This window comes from Agelaius phoeniceus, chromosome 2, assembly GCF_051311805.1.
Source record: "Agelaius phoeniceus isolate bAgePho1 chromosome 2, bAgePho1.hap1, whole genome shotgun sequence".
Lineage (NCBI taxonomy): Eukaryota > Metazoa > Chordata > Aves > Passeriformes > Icteridae > Agelaius > Agelaius phoeniceus.
Genome location: NC_135266.1, coordinates 16,365,197 through 16,382,833, shown reverse-complemented (window position 1 = coordinate 16,382,833; position 17,637 = coordinate 16,365,197). Strand labels below are relative to the sequence as shown.

At 37.0% G+C, this 17,637-nt stretch overlaps 1 protein-coding gene across 4 annotated transcripts in view; it reads left to right on the top strand.

Moving 5' to 3' along the window:
* CDKL5 (cyclin dependent kinase like 5) overlaps positions 1 to 17,637 on the top strand; it is a 131,078-nt gene that overhangs the window by 60,426 nt on the left and 53,015 nt on the right. For all 4 annotated transcript variants that reach the window (XM_054628320.2, XM_077172685.1, XM_077172696.1 and 1 more), the window contains exon 4: positions 15,408 to 15,453. In XM_054628320.2, the coding sequence (XP_054484295.2) occupies positions 15,408 to 15,453 (46 nt within the window). The remainder of the gene's footprint in view (positions 1 to 15,407; positions 15,454 to 17,637) is intronic.

Here is a 17,637-nt window from a genome sequence, read left to right as displayed (position 1 = left end):
GGCTAACAGAAGATGTGCTCATGTATTATAAGCTGTGACCTTGTGGCCATCCTCCTGTTGGGGGATGCATGGTCTGCTTGTGAATCAGCTGTGCTGCAACCTTCTGGGCCTGGCATAATGTTTTACTCAATTTTACTTTTGAAGCACCGTCCCATGAACAATATTCTTGATTATCAACAGTGTTTTTTCTTGAAACCCTGCGCAGTTTGTTCTCATGCTCGTGCATGCTTGTGTATGCACTCAGTTCTTCCTCCAATATCCTATTCATACCTTGATCTATTACACACTCCTGCAGCAGAAACAAGATACCTATGTCTCTGAAAGGGTGGTTGTTCTTTTTTTCAGTTTTTGGCATAGAAGTGTGCTGCCTTATTAAACAGCTCTCCTAATCTTTCAGTCAAGAAAGAATCCTTGCAACACTGAGAACTCCTTCCCAATTGCATATTATGAAGTATATTTTTCATACAGTTCTAAGAACAGAAGATTACCACAGATTCCAGTGTGCTGAAAATTGTTTGCAATAGTTTTCTTAGACTTAACTTTGGCTGAACAGGATTATCATCATTATTGATTTTCCTTTAAGTTATAGATGGGCTTTTAAAGAAATGTGGTTTTGAGGTAGACAGAGATAGGTGATATTTTTAAGTGTGATAATGCTCTGAGATGTGGAAAGATGAAATTCTGCAGGACTTAAAAAACTTTACTGGTTCCACCTACCTCTTCTTTTGACAGTATGCATCTTGACCAGGAGGCAAGCTATCTTCTTGAAATCAATTAACATTTCCAACAGAGATAGAGTAATGCCATGTTTATGCACAGAAATATGTTGCAGGCAATGCCATCTGCAGAGCAGAGCTGACTAGCTGCTGCTTCTACAGGATCAAGTTTTCTGTGACTGTTTGTGTGAAAAACTCATCCAAGTGGTGCCTACCATTTTTTCTCCCTCAAAGCATCAGCTAGTGAGGAATGGTGTTAAGAAACATGCAGGATAGTATCTGATGGACTTGCACCCTGGGCTCTGAACCTGTTCTAATTTTGTCAGTCCTTTCTGCTTCCACTGTTGTGTTCCACTGCTTACTGTTCCTACTTCCTGCTAGAAATGTTGTTGCAGTGCTAAGGAATTATTTGGGGAGCAAAAGAGAATCAGTAGGAGCTTCCCCATTGTCTTTTAGAAAGGCTAAACCTAAGCCAAACAACATCCATCCCATGGGCTCTAACAGGTTTAGAAAAAATTAAAAGTAAGGGAGTGGCATTTCTCCTCAGAAATTCTGGGGTGTAGTGCCCCCTTCATCCATATTCCTCAGATAACATAAAAGAGAATGCAGAGTAGATGTCTAGATGATGGCAAGGCCAGAGAAGCAAGTCAAAGGTGATCAGCCTGTCTATAGAATTCTTGGTTTCTGCTTGGTAGGGTTCTCAATGAAATGGATAATGTTTCATATGTATTGTTGTGGATGAGCTTCTGTTCCTTTACCAGCATCCTTCCCATTACACATGGGCACACGTACAGAGCTGTGCACAGGTGTGCACACACACACACACACACATATTTGTTTAATTAATACACACATATTTGTTTAATTAATGAGTTACAGCAGAGTGGTCTCTTCTGGTCAGTTTTAGAAAATGCCACTAGCCTGTTCCTTCTGTAACTTCTGCAAAGGTTTTTGGATGTACTGGTTAGCACACTGTTGCAAGTTTCATTTTTATGGATGTAAGGAGAACTGAACACTTGTGTCTCAGTATAAAATATGAATGGCAATAAATCTCTTCTTTTATCAAAGTATATAGCAGGCATGTACAAGGCTTTAACAAAAATATGAATAAAAATTTCACAGCCCAAGTCTTGTGATTATATTTTCTCAGCTTTCACTTGTCTCTTCATCTGAAGATTGTGTTTCAGGAACTTTCTGAAAATTTATCTTTATTGCTAAAGTGTCTTGTGTTTTTTCCAAAATATGTTTGTGTGAACAAAGACAATCTTTTAGCACTTCTGAGCTATTAAAAGAAAAATGGAAATGAAAGCTCTGTTTAGTTTTATAGCTCTGTATCTACAGTAAACAATAAGACCTAGAATTTTTCAGTGGAAGAACATGCCCTTCCTGAACAGATCTGGCTAGGAATCAAATTATGAGGGCATAGTTTATTCTTGCAAAGAACAAATATGTGGAAAGACAAAAGTAAAGGAATAATTAGGTATAGGGATCTCTTATCTATGGATTTGTTTGAGGTTTTTATCTGGATTTTTAGACTGGGATAGGTTAACAATTAATGTTCTTCAAGGCCACCTTTTCATTTTTTGAAGAGGTGGTGGTAATTGACTATTCAAACAGTACTACCTGAATGAAACCTGTGTGATGAGACTAATTCTTTTTTTCTTTTCCATGAAGATTTCAACTGCATTTGAAGTAATCAATTTACTCATTTGCTAACTTTTTTATTTATTGCTACATATCCAGAGCTATTGCTATATAATCTTATACTGCAATGTTGTATTTTTAAAAAAAAGAAGAAATCACACCCAGAATCATGTTATGATGAAACCAAGTCAGATTTAGCACATTCAAGCACAAATGCTAGTCAACAAACTGCTGTTAGAACTATTGTTTACTCTCTGTACCACCAGAAGGCTTGCTACTATATCAGCTTACAAAGGACAGAAGGCACCCTTCCTCTGGGGAAGCTTTGTTTTCCATATCTGCATCTAGTTTAGACCAAGTGCTGCAATGAAGCTCCAAGCTTACTTGCACAGGTTTAGCTTTTGGATTTTTGTCATAATCTTAAATCAAATCTGAAGTAGGAGTCCTGTTACTGAACATTAATGAGAAATTTTGCGAAGTAAAAGGTTCAAAACCTTTACTCTACAAAGAATCATAAAGCTTTTCGAATTGTTACATTTTCTTTCACCTCTTTTTAAATGAATATGTATAGTGCCTTAGAACTGAGAGAAGTATGGCTCTAGGAGGTCAATATACAACATACATTCTAAATTCAGAATTTTCTTATGAAAACCTCTCAAGTTAAATGTCCTCTCAAGGATCTGATCTAAAGCATTCTTCTGGAAGCTTGTAATGGGGCCTTATTTGCAAGTTATTTAAAGTTTTATTGATCTCAGGTAGTACCTTTAATTATACCAGAAAAGGAAATGCAAAGCTCATAGCAGGGATATTTTTAGCTTCATGAAGATCCTCACCAGTGAACATATACTTTATTCTCTAATATGCAGGTGAAAGAAGAAGGATGAGCTTCAGAAATTCTGGCCTTGCTGCTAGTTATGCCAGATTGCTTTGTGGGATGTGAGAATTGACGCTGCAGTTACGTTGGCAATGGAGATGTTCTTACTTCAGTAGCACAGTTTGGAATACTTTGTGTTTCCAGCATGTTAATTACAAGTACAATCCAATGAACTGTGATGATCTTAATGTAGCAATGCAACTCAAAAAATAATGATCCAGAGAAAGTAATATCCCTGAGGTTACTAGTCTTGATAAGATTTGGAAATGTACCTTAAAAACATGTGCATGTAAGTTTGTGCATGCAAAAATAAAATATACAGACAGAAGGGCTGCAAAGTTAAGTAACTTGGGTGGAATTAATCTCACCCACTGTTTCAGTGCTTAGGTCTTGCATAACCCATCTCCCTCGTTTATATAAGTTGAGAGAGTCCAAAATCTGAAAAGCAGCTCTTACCATCTGGAAATAATTAAAACCAGTAACCTTCTGACCAGATCTTCTCTCCCTGCCCTGCTTTTACTAACTTTCCTAGCCTTGACAATTCACACAGAGTATCTAACTCTTAGCTGGCTAAAGCTAAATGAGATAGGCTCTACCTTAGGAAATATCTGGCCTTTTATGTAGATTCATTGAGTCTTTTAAAACACAGAATATAATTGTTCTCAGTTTAATTTAGCCTTGGAGGCTGCTGTTTCTATTTTAGGCCTGGAGAAGGGCTTCAGTTTCTTTTGCATACACCAGTATTTCTAATGAAATAATGCTGCCTTTTCCCCTCAAATGCTGCCTTGCTTATATATACTGTGATAAACTTACCTTTTTTTTTTCTCCCCATAATTTTCTAGACTTCTCAAATACAAAATTCATCATGGAACACCATATGGATACCCACGCAGTTGTCACACAGCTGTCAGCTTCTACTATTTGAGATGGCATAGCTAGTAACCTGTTGCCTTCATCCCCCATGCATACCAGAACACTGTGGAATGAGACTCATCTGTGCTTTTAGTGGGTTTGCAGCTATTTCTGAATTCTCACCGTTCCTCTGCTTTCAGTTAAATTGGGTTCCTCTAAAATTTTAATGTTCACAGATTCATTTATTTGTTATGCTGGTTTTAGCACTAACTTCTCAGTCGAGGTGCCTTACCCCAGTTCTCTTTTCCAATCTGTTCTCAGGCTGCATTTGTCTGCCTTCTTTTCTCAGTTTCTTTAGCCCATGTATTCCCTGGCCCTTAGCTCTTCACTCTGCACTTTTTTATCCTCTCTCCCCACATAGTGTTTTCCAGTGTTTGTGATAATAAACTCAGTGAGATCATGACACTTTTCCTTCCCCTTTTTCCAAGAAGTATTTGTTTGTCATGCTTGGGCAGACTTTCACAGTGAACCTAAATTCTGTGTAGTTATCCTTTTTTTTTTTTCTCCTGGCTCAAGAATACATGTGTTGTGTGTAAGATGTAAAAGGGCAACATGTTAGTCTTACTGGTAGGGGCAGTTTTTGCTAGAAGAGCTTTTTTTAGTCTTCCAAGAATTTCTGTGATGTTTAGGCTTTTTTCCTCCTTATTGAAATATAAAGGAAGATATACTGATCTGGCCACAACTTTTCAGATGCTGAAGAAACTGTCTGAAATAAGTCCACAAACTCTCTTTCTTGATTTAGCTCCTAAGTTGAAATTTCATCTGCAGAAAATGCTATTTTTATGAAAACTTAGCTGCCATTTCTTCTTCATCTGTTAGTAGTAGCAGAAATCTTCCTGCAGATTCCTTAATTTCCACATGTATGGTTGGCTTCTCAAGTTAGCTAAATTATCATGCATCTTGTGTAGAGGCAGCCCTCCTGTTCCTCTGACCTCTGCAGCAATGATCAGGGGGTGTTTGAGTTATGAATTTTGCCTGCTGTCTTTCTTTTAGCAGTTTAGAATAAATTTTAATCTTAATGCTTTCTATGAAGAAGAGAAAATTTCTAAAAGGAATGCGTTTTTAGATGCTGCACAGAGAAAAACTGCAATTTTCTTAAAAAGGCAAGAATTTCTCTCTCATTTTCCAGAGAGTGCACTGTCTTTTTTTCCTCTGCAAACCTGAATGTAGAAACTTTGAGAAGAAATCAGGGTCTCCACTTAATTACCCATCAATATACAGATTGGAAAAAACTTCTAAAATTTAATTTGCTGTGGTATGAGCATAATGTCAACGAAAATATTTCTTGATGAAAAAGACCGAGAGAGCAAAAAGATGTCTTGTAAATGCCACAAAATCATTACAGGCAGAGGAGGGTATTGTTTTCTTTCTGTAATACTGTTGTCTAATGTGAACTGAAGCTTGAAAATACAAGTGGCATTTCCTGTTCAAATTTATCATTCCCTGGAGAACAACACAAAAAATATTCTCATTAAAGATCTGGAATAAGTGAAAGGGAATGACAGATTCCTAGGGTTAATGCAGACATCTATTAAATGTTCCATAGCCAAACCTAACAATGAGCTGACACCAAAACACCAACAGTGATGGTTGCATTAGGTAACACCTTTTACATACCAAGTTGCACGAAGAAGATAGGGTTACAGTGTTACACTAATTTGTGTACCCAAAATGTGAGGAGGAAAAGTTTTCAGTTTAAAACTTTATTTTATTTTATTTTACTTTATTTTCCTTTTATTGGAGGCACTAAACATAAAAGTTGAATTCTGGACAGGAAGACCATTGTAGCTCAGGCTTTCCCCCAGATGTGGAGTGCTTACCATTACTAACTAATTAATGTGTCAAAACCAAAAATAACTTCTACCTTGGCTCTTGCTTTTGCTCCAGAACAGATCTGGAATGGCTGCTTGGTATCTGAATAGGCAATTGCCACCTCTGGTTCTTTAAGGCCCACTGCAGAATTCAGAGGAGTTGTTGCTGCCATTTGCACTTGAGAGGTGTTAAAGTTAGGGCAAACCTTGTTTCTCCTTGTGCAGCGTGGAAATGACAGTAGCTGCTGCTATGTTTAGGTGTTTTTCTTTCAGCACTGAGAGCCAATTTTTTTCTAAGATAGTGTTAAGCTGAGTTATCCAAGTTTGAGAAATCCTGTTGTAGCTTGCACACTAAAACAAAAATTTAGTTGGTATGTAAAAATTGTTAACATAGAATTAATAGTAGTACTTTATGATGGATGGATGGATGAGTACAGACATTTCAGAAAAGATGGGCTAAAAAGAAAGGGGAATGAAGTTTCCCTTTGTGGGGAAGAGTGTCTCAGATGTATGGTGGTATTTTCTGGGATGGTGTGATGGCCCACTCTTAAGGGAAAAGTGGGTCATAGTAGATGGATGATACTGTGGTTGAGACCCTGTGGTTCAGAGCTAGAGGTGACACCAGAAACTGTGGCATTATTTTGGTTCTTTGCTGTAAACCACCTGATCAATGTGAAAAAATGGGCAAAGCCTTTTTTATGCAGCTGATGATGTTTCTGAAACACTTGTTTTTCAGGGGGGGAACTCTGACCTTGTTTTCAGGGGGGACTTTAACTTCCCTGGCATTTCCTGGACAGGCAGTGTGGTGGGATGTAAGCAGTCCCAGAGATTTCTGGAGGGTATCAGGGAAATTTCTTGATTCAGGTGATGGAAAGACCAGTCAGATTATTAGAATAATTGGCTGCAGTGTTTGCATAATAGTGGAGCTCAAGACTGTGAGTACATTGAGGAGAAAATGTTAGAAAGTACAGACCTTGAATAGAGAGTATTCAAAAAACTGATAGGTGGAGAGATTTCAAGGGAGGCAGCTCTAAAAGGCCTCTCTGATGTTCCCATGTAGGTGCTGTAGATACCTCAGCAATCTTAAATGTTTCTAGATGCCCATGTTTAGGCTACTGAATCATGACTGGAGTGACTGATCAATGTAGAGCTCTTAGAAGTTTGAACACACAACTCACATACAAAGATCTGAGTATGGATGTCTTAATCTGAAACTGAATTTCATCTGAAGAGTTTCAGCCTCAGGAACCTGCTTGACAAGTTTGCCCTTGGTTCACAGTAGGTCTTGATTTACAGTTTAAAGAAAATGCCTGTTAGATTGTTGATGAGAAAAAAGAAAAGCCCCAAAAATTTTAAATGTGTCAATACCAGATAAAAACTGAATTGTATCTACTACAGAAATAAAGATTTCAAAATTAAAGCTTGAGATGTGATAAACTTCAGAATTTCAGCCAGTCATGCTGAAACTATTTTGACTCTGAGACTTAGGATATCAACACTGAGGACTCTGGCAATGATATATTTTTTTAATAACCAACCAACCAACCAACCAAAGTAACTATTTTCTAAAAAGTTCTATCTACTCTTGATTTACAAGGTGCCCAGGAAAGGAGCATTTCATTATAATAAGAAAAAAAAAAAATTAGGAAATACAGCGTAATTATAAATGTCTTGTTGACCTCTGAATCTGTGGAGTCAGTGGTATCTTAAAGGAAGCCATGAAGGTAGTACAGTTTGCCTTGCTGCATTTTCTCTTTTGCTATCACTTGTATTACAAGTGTCAAGATTATGCTATAAAAAGTAATTAAATAATGCTGGTATCTGTCAATGCAGTATTATGCTATTTATAAATAGCTTTCATTTTCACAATTTCCAGTGTTAACAGACCAAAAAAAAAAAAAAACCCCGAACAAATAGAACTGGAAGAAGACTGAGGTTTGAAACTGAAATTACTATTACTGACATTTCTGCATTGCAAGAATTTTATAGACATGTACTGAATTTGGTTTCTGTTTTACATCCATGGTTTGGATTAAACAATACTGTCAAATTATATGGATTAGTGCTACAACAGAATGAAATGAAACACAGATTATTTTTAAAAATTGCTAAAAGAGTACTAGTTTATCATGAAAAGCTAGAATAGCTACATTTATAGTGTTTAAAGCTGTTTTTTATTCCAAATCCTTTTCATTACGTTATTGTACGCATTCTTTGGAGATGCATATTTACTTTCTTGCTTGGAGAAAATTGTGAATGAATATGAAAAATCCACTTGGAAAAATGGAAGTTCTGATGCTAACCACTATCATCAGCCCAATAGCTGGTAGAAAACACTGAGTGGGTTCACTTCCTTTCAAGTGTTCTTTTCAGGGTAGTATGTACACCCTAAATTAGTAGACTGCAAGTTCTTGAAGAATGTAAAATGCATGCTTTGTAGTGCACTCCTTAGGATTCAGGTGTGCCTCTTCACAACTGCTCAAAGCAGAGGCAGCTCCAGCACGTTGCTCCAGATCTCATCCTGGTGGCTTTTGAATGCCTTGAAGGCTGTTCAGAATATCCCTGGAAATGGGGGCAGTCAAAATCAGCAGAAGTGCCTCCAGCCCCAGCTGTCTGTCCTGTGAGCCTGTAACCTTCCTGCAGTCTGGAGAGCCCCTGGCAGCAGCACCATTGCCACCTGAGCCTGCCCCGGGGCTGGAGCCCCAGTCTGGGAGTCCATGGACACAGATGGGACACTCCTTTGGCTTGTGGATTCATCTGATACATGGATGAGAAAAGCCTGCTGTTTATGACTCCCTTATTCTAGGTTGATTTAAACACTTGATTTAAAACAAATAAGTAAGGTTGGTAATGCAAGCATTTGCTCGTGACATCTGAACAAACAGTAAAGTTGTTGCAAGTTTTTCTGAAGGACATAGATAAAGAAATCAGAGAAACTGTTTCAATCTGCATGATTTTTTTTTTAAGTCTCTTTCCATCATTACCTGTACTTAGTGGTAATTTCCTGCCAAACTTGTAGCTCAAGGTTCTGGCCTTTTCTTGTGCTTCTTTCCCCAGTGGAATAGCTGAGTTTATATGGCTGCTCCCCTGGAAAATCTTTCAGAGTGGTTTAAGCTTTCCCCAGTCCTCTTGTTCTTCTTCTCCTCTGAGGAGACAGTGTGACCATCTTCCCTAAAGTAGCACATCAAATATAGAACTCTTTGTTCCATTAGGAGTCTTCCTCTGCGCTTAGATGGTTAGTAAATAACATTCTGCTTTCAAGAGATAAAAAATTGATTTGTGGTGATTCACTCTAGGTGCTTCTTCTCAAGTAAACTCTAACATATGTGTGTTGGAAAATTTCTAAGCAATTTTCCAGTAAATAAAGGCATTGTGATAACTCAGACATACTGTTCTGTCATTATTTATGAAAGACTCTGTCTCTTCCTAAAAATAAATAGGACTTTTAGATTAGAAAGTAATTTCCTGAAAATTCTCCTATGCTAAGAGTTATATTGCTTAGATAAACCAAGTGTGAGGGTTTTAGCTGATAAACAGAAGAATTGCAATTTTCTCAAGGGAGAAATAGAAGGGTGAAACAGTGAAGCATCTCTTGAGGGAAGTTCTCTAAAGTTTTTTATGTGTAGAAGAAGACACAGTATGTTGTGACTTTATATTGCCAAACTGTTTGAAAAAAGAAATTGCATCATCTGGCACGTTTTTCTCTCTAGAGAATATTTTAATGTACTCCACTAGATTTTGAAAGTAATTGCCAGCAAAAGTGTTGAGACAGCAGGAAGGTGGTGGTGGTGTAAGGCAGAATGGAGATGGAGTCAGGACAGTGTCTGGGCAGTGACTTAAGGGCCTGGCATAATTGCAGGTAATGATGTCTGTGACCTCTCAGAACATTGATTTCCTGGCTTAGTTTAAAAACTTTTGTAATTGCAAATGCCACATTTATGATACATTGATCTGACTAAAATGCTAATATTTTATGTTCCTGTTTTGAGAGTAAATTTGAAAAAAATATTTGGTTGGTTGTTTTTTATTTTAAGCTTCATTTTAAGCAACTGATGAAAAATACTCTACCATCTTGTAGTGGTTTTCTGGGCTTTTGTTGCCTTGTGGCTGACTGCTTAATGTTCTGGGATTTTGCAAAATCAAGATTATTGAAAAATCTGTTCTAAATACTTTAATGTTGTAGAACATATTATGCAATGTTTATGCAAATCAGAGTAAAATTGTACTACTTTGAAAAGACATTAGCCATTGGATATGTTTGGCTGAATTTTGTTGATTTTTTAAAAAATTTGTGTCTTTGTTGTGGCAAACTAAATTGTACAAATGTAATAATTGATCAATGAGGATCAAACCAGGTTATTGCTCACTTCTAAATAATTTTTCTGACATGTGAATGCTCTCTGTGATTAGAGAATATGATTGATTTAACTTTTCCTAACAGAAGTTGAGTTTGGGCCTAAACAGCCTCATACTTGTACAGATGGAAATGATGAGCCAACCACAGAACTTGCCATATCATATTTTATTGCTTCACTTAGTAGATCAGTGTGAAATCCTGATGTGATGTACTAAATAGGGCTGGAGCAGCACCACCTGAGTAAAGGCAGCAATGTGCTGCTTGTGCATGGGATGTGCTCAGCATTGACTGCTGCTATCTCTGCTCACATTTGTTGATATCTATAAACATTTGTTCTTTCAGTTGCTTAAAAAAATCCATGCTTGAGAAATCTTGTACTCATAGAGGGTGAGGCAGTAAAATTAGAGGTGAACAATGTAACTTTCAGAAGGTTAGAGTCTTGCCTGTTTTTCAACAATCTTGTTGTGTACCTGTGCTGTGTGTCAGATTTTCCATGATTTGCAAAAGAGAAAGGAAGAAAAGTCCTAACAGAAACTTTAAAATAAAATAAGGAAAATATTTAAAGAGATTTCTTTTTGTAACATGACATTTTCAAGAATAGGATATGCTTTCTCTTTCCAGACAATAATGGTTTTAGTTCTAAGATCTTGATTTATGCTAAGCAGCATCTTTTTCCTTGAGTAATCCCATCAAGGATCTTTCCAGAAAACAACAGAGATACATTACTCTGCTGTTCTGACACTTGTGTCTTGTGCTTTATATAATTACATATAATAAAAGTGATTTCTGTCATATAAATTTTGTAGAGACAGTGGAAAAATAGGGGACCTCTGGTCTTTAAATGAGATAAAATTAAATGGTTTTGAATTAGGAACTCTTCTAGTTTGATAGTGATGACAGGAATCACCAGCTATGACAATCTTGTGAGGAAAGCTCAGAGAGAAACTTGTGGGTGGCAAGGAGCACAGCAGTGAAAATGCTCATCTCTCATAGCCATGCTCTCCTCTGGGGTTAAAGGGGCAGAGAGTAAGGCATGTCCTTTCTCCAGAGGCAATTCCCACCAATATTTTGAGGTATAGGAAAGGACTGAACCTTAATATGAAGTGATTCCTCCCTCTAGGGCTGGAGGTACCCTTTTCCCATGAGCAGGTATCTCCTTCCTCCTCTCTATCACTATATTTATATGTGAAGAAAATTGAACAGAAATTTTTGTCTTAGCCTCATTAAAAGACATTTGCAGGTTTGTACATGAAGAGACATATTTTGCCCCATTTTAGACACATGTAATCATGTAGCCTGAATAACCAGTTTCTGTACATCCTTAACTTTTACACAGTCTTTTCAGTAATATTAATCTCTTGTTGTATGTTTAAATTTAAAACTGTTCTTCCTATAGTTTTATAACACAGCATGTTTATAATATACATGCTCAATAATCAGAGGTAATTCCAGTGTTAAGAGAGATTTGACTTCTGTGTTTGCAATTTTGCTGTTGTTGTAAACTCAAATATTGAGGCCATTTTTTTTTATTAGAACATGGTAATGAGGTCCTTAATAATAGATGTAGCTGAGTGAAGCAAAATTACAGCTAAGCAAACTCAAACTTTCCTACTTCATGATATAAGCTGGTAGTAGTAAGTAGTAAAGATCAGAAAGGATTATATGAGGTTTTTTCTTTCCTGGGATTCATTGAAATCAAACATGGAATCAACTAGTACCAGCTTATCTTCCTAGGTGATACATTGAATTGGCAATGACAATTTTCACACTAGGAGTTTGATACTGAGCTATTGTATAAGTAGGTTTCAGGCTGAACATTGTTTTCAGTAGCATTCTGTTTCATAGTACAATCTTGAAAAAACACCCCTTGAAATGCAAAAAAATACATTTTAGTGAATGACAATTCTGTTTTGGAGAATTCCAATTTAGCCTGTTTTTGAAGAGCAGAAAACCAGTTCCACAAAAGAGCTCAGATCTCCAAAATGTCTTGTAAGTAGACGTTTAAGTAACAAAGTCTAAATTCAATCTGTAAAGAACCTTTCAGATTTGCCCAGAAGTCTGAATTATCACTATTGAATTTCTTGCTTCCTCTTCATTCATCTGTTTTTCTTTGTATCCCCTGTTCTGTCCATCTTCTCAGGGCTCAGCAATGTGGTGTCTGTTTACTTTGCACCAAGTGCCTGTCAGTATTTGTTTGAAACTTCAGGTTTGGCCTGTGTCTGACCAGCATGTCTCTCCTAATCCAGGAAGGGTATTTTTACCACCTCTATTATATGCCTTCTGTATTCATCCATACACAAAATTTATTACATGTTTTCAATTCTGTATTAGCTTATGTTAAGGAAAATTATGTGCAATGGCTGAATCTGTTGCACAGTCTACATATGCTGCTGACCTGCAACATCATACAGGGTACAGGAGACTGAGTTCTTGCTGGTTCCTTTCCCCAAGGAAGGATATTCTGTTTATAGATGACAAATTTCAGACAATTTTTTTTAAATTTCCTCTTTTTATTTCTTGCATTTCTTTTTTAAAATTTGGTGGAAACCAGACATCTAGTTCAAAATTAGCAGGAGTAATGGAAATAGAGGAACAGGGCATTTCAGATGGGTTCTTTCATTTGAAACTAATTTAAAATTATGAGGGGTGCCTGTTTTTTATGTCACTTCATATAAACCATTTAGTTGTTTTAAAGCACATGAGCAAAAACTGAGAAATGTGCACTTGGCTGCAATTTTCTGTGCTGTCAGATGGAGCACCCCATCTCTTCTGGAGGTGTTCTGCATCATAGGGAAGTTACAGACCTTTTGTCAAGCAGGTGCAATGTATTCAAAAATCTATGGATAGTAATCTTCAGTGTCCTTGTATCCATTTTAGCCTTGGCTTGACTGCTTCACCACTAGCACATTCCTAGAGAATATAATTTACATAGGATGATACTCTCCAAGAAACCTAGACAAGAATGTTCTTGCTAAGATGGAACATAATGTTACTAGGGTAGCTCCTTAAAGCACCTATTGTCTAGTCTCATTTTGCTGCTGTTTCCCTTCAGGTTATTTAAATATTATTTGTTGGGTTTTTTTAAAAGATAGGGAAAGTGTCATGTATAACTTCTTAATTGCTTGTGACACCATTAATGATCATTTCACTGGTTTAATGAAATAACAGAAGTCACAAAGATTTGTAAATGAAAATTTCTTAAATGTTAGATTTTTTTTGAGCTGTTTGGGTAACCTTTTCATCCCTGTTATTGAGGTCGTTCTGTTCTTTTTGTTCCTAGAACCACTCATGCTTAAAGTACTGTAAGTAGTTAGAGTCCTCCAGGATGTTTGATAGCATATCTTACCCAAGTCTTTGAAAGACCTTGACCCAAGAGCTTTTAAAACTTAATTTCCAAAGTAATCACATTCCATGTAATCAGGATATGGCAGAGAAGCCATGTGGACTAGTTTTCTTGAACGAATCAGAATTGCTGTCTATGTGAAGATACATGTTTCAACTCCTGTATTTCTTTCAGCGTACTTAGCTATTACTTTGACAATAAAAACACAGCCTTTTTGTGGTAGCTGAAACATCTAGAAATTTTTCTTTTACCTCATGGGAAGTAGACATGTAATACTAATAGATAAATTCAGTTCATCTGCAAAGAGGTGTATGCAGGCTGTCTAAACATAGGCATAAGACAGTCAGCAGAGGCTTTTTAGGGCAATTACAGTGTTCCTTGTCTGAAAAATCTTTCAGTGGCTTAATTAGCCAGACCACCTAGCAGTAGATACCAGAAGTCAAACTAAATTTACTCACCCTCTTAATGTTCCTTCATACTCCTAGTAACTCTTACTATTATTGCTGGAATTAGAATTAATAAATATAACAATACTATAACTCAGTGGTAGAAATATAATTAGTGAAATAAGTCTTTCATTTTATTTCAGACCGTTCTTTCCATGTGCTTTTATTTTAATTGGGATCAGGTATTTTACAGGTTCATGTGTTACAATGATTTGAAATGAAAAATGGAGTACATGTTTGTGTTACTTAATAACTGGTTATGCACATGTCTTCAAGTATTCTAGAATGGCTTCATTTTTATTGCTGTCCTCCAGTCTGGCCTTTGTATGCTATAAATAGTGGGATATTGCTGTTTTTTTCTTTTTTTAAACTGTGATGTTTGGTAAAGGTGTGTAAGGTAGATCTAGCTCATCAAGTACTCAGGTAGCCTACTGCCTGTCTGCTCACAAGCCCTTACCCTGTGACTTTTAATGTTTCCTCCACTTTTAATGTTTCTTCCATGTCCTGCTGCTAAAGTTCAGTGTCTGCATCATTGTATGAACAGACCTGAACTAGGCTACCTTTTGTCCATGTGCTAAATGCATTCCTGCTCACACAAGAGAGAAACTTAAACAGAAAAATGTTTTAGTGAGTAGAGAATGCTAGAGGAATGCAAAGGCAGGTGGACATCAGGAAGTTATCCCTTATGACTGTTCAATAAGCATGGTTGAACACTGCCACATGCAATTACTGATGCCCATTTTGGATAGATTTCCCTTAAGATGACAAATTTTTAAAAGGAGGCACAGAGCAGCTACTTTCTTAATGCTGTATTTTTTTGTGGATATTTGAACTTTGAAGCCCAAAAACTTTTGGCAGCCAAAATCACAGGTCTAACTATAAGCTTTATACTGGCACAGTATTTTCAGTTCACCTCATAAAGATAAGCACCCATATTCATAAAGTGGTTAGATAAAAGATTGCTAGAGCTTCAGAATAACTAAAAAACAAAAGTCACAGGAAAAACAATTCTGAATATTTCTCTGTTATATATTACAAGGTGTGTAAATATGAACTTCTGGCATTTAACTCTATTGCTTTGGTCCTGGGGATCCTAATTGTGACATATCTGCTGTGTGTGGGTTTGTATTGCACTTGGCCTTGATCACTGAAGTATTTCCCAGATTTTCAATTAATAGTTTTGCATTGTGAAATTCCTTTTGGATGCTTCTTTTTTTCTTCCTCTGATGCTCAGGGGAAAAAAAGGCAAGAGAAAATGCACAAAAAATCTTGCTCATTTCCATTTCTTTGCTTTTATTTTACAGGAGACACATGAAATTGTGGCTATCAAGAAATTCAAAGACAGTGAAGGTAATCTTTTCTGCTGCATGATCTTTAATGTCAGTAACTACATTGTTAATATCTATTTAGTTAAAATGAAAAGTCTCATATAACAAGATATTATTTTAAAAAGATAATGATTTATTAGCTCTGTAAATATTCAAGGCACTTAATCTTTCATACCTTCCTAGAGACTGCATTATACACTCTAATTAGATAACTACATTTGATGCATCTGTCTTAATATGGATGAGATTGTGGTGTTGTACATGGTGTAAGATGCACCATTTGGAGATTGGATGTGACCAAAAAATGTAAAAGTCCTCTTGTAATAGTGACTTGCAGAGTCCTTAGGCTTTATCACCCTTCATCTGTGAGAGGGTATCTAAATATCAGGGCAACTTGAAGCTGTAAATGGAGGAGACTGAAAGAAGTTGTTGAGAAGTTCAGTCACAGGAAGATAAACCTGGGAGCTCTCAAGGATCCATGGAGGGAGCTGGGTGTGAGGCAGCAGCTCTGTCCTCACTTCAGTGGGCTTCAGTCTCCTCAGGAACTTGCTCTTTGCCCCTTCACAGCAGACCCTGAGTACTCTGCAGCATTTCTGAGGTTGCTGAGAGGGAGGAAGAGCCAATTTCTGCAAGGATTAGTATTGCTGGCAAAGAGGGAAGGCAGGACACACAGAAATTACTCTGAGTGCTCCACACACACATTCCTCACCAAACAGTAACAAACCCAAAGGACTGTACAAGACAAGGCTGGTTCTCTCACCCACACTTGGGGTCAGGGAATCACCATATCCATGTCCTATATCCATAGGCAGCACTGGCAGTCAGCCATGAGAGCAGCTGTGTGCCTTGTGTGCATCAAAGTCAGCCCTGAGCCCCAGAGACCTGCACAAACAGCAGTGTGAGGTGTGAGAGGATGATCCTGGTGTGATGTGATGCTGCTGTGGTTCTCTGTGTACTGAGGCTTTAGCCAAAAGTTAGCAATGTTGTTTAAGGAAACAGCAGTCACTTTATTTTATCACCAAAACTTTCTGGTTTTGCTATCCTGCAGGACTGCTGGTGGCCACGAAGGTGCTGTTGGTTACAAGGGCTATGTTTTTCAGTCAGTCAGACACAGCAAAGTCTGATTTGCATCTTGTTTTGCACAGTGCAGTCTCTGCTTGGCATGTCATTTTCCCAGACACTTGAAGAGTAGATTTGATTAATGTTTTAGCTCTGCTGTTCAGAAATCTGTTTTAAATCGCTGTCAAGGATATAGAAGATAGTTTAATTGTGGTGACCATCTTTACCAGGTCACAAGAGTATCTCAGAATTGCTTTTTGGAACTTGCTGTGGCTATTCAGTACAGATCCTAGGAAGTAAATCTCAGTATTAAGCCCTAAACAGGATTATTGTATTAGCTTGTCTACCAAAAAATGAAAACAAAAAATACAGCATTGCCATTAGGTCTGGCTTTCCAAGGGTATTACATAATATCAGTTTACATGACTGATGACTGCTTTTCAGATTTGTAGCTAGTTGTTTACAAGTTTCTGGAAATATGACAGAAGTTCTTTTGATGGATTTGATTCAGCCCATTTCACATCTGTCTTGTTAATATGGTAGTTCATTAGAAGTTTGAATATACTGTAATTGTTTCTATTGACATTTTTGTTTCACTGAATTTTTGCCGTTGTTTGACATATGAATACTAAATGTGCTGGAAAGTGACTGTCTTTTTTATAGATGAGATTATGCAATCAGGCTGATGCAAGCCAACATCAAGCACTCAGTTTTAAAATGAAAAGATTTAGATTGCTCTAAATTATATATTTTTTAATCAAAACATTTGTGATTATAGTATTTTGTTTTCCTTTTCCCTCTTGCTGCACTTCAATTTTTTATTTTCCCCCTCTCTCTTCTGATGATGATGAGTGCGTTTGCCTGACCAGTGTTATTTGCTCTCCCCTGTAAACATCTTCTGGCCTTTTGCCTTGGGAAAACAATTTCTCTTTCTTGTTTCTTCTTCTTCTGTCTCTAACTGTCTTTGTGGTACACAACCTGCAAATGTGATTTAGTTTGGAATTTATTCAAAACAAGCATTTCCCATTTTGTAGCTCTCTGTTGTAGATAACAGTCCTAAGTGATTAAGTGCACTGTTTCTATGTGCATGAGCAAATTTACTGAATTAATGGTTTCATTTTACTAAATGAAAAATAAAACCTAATAG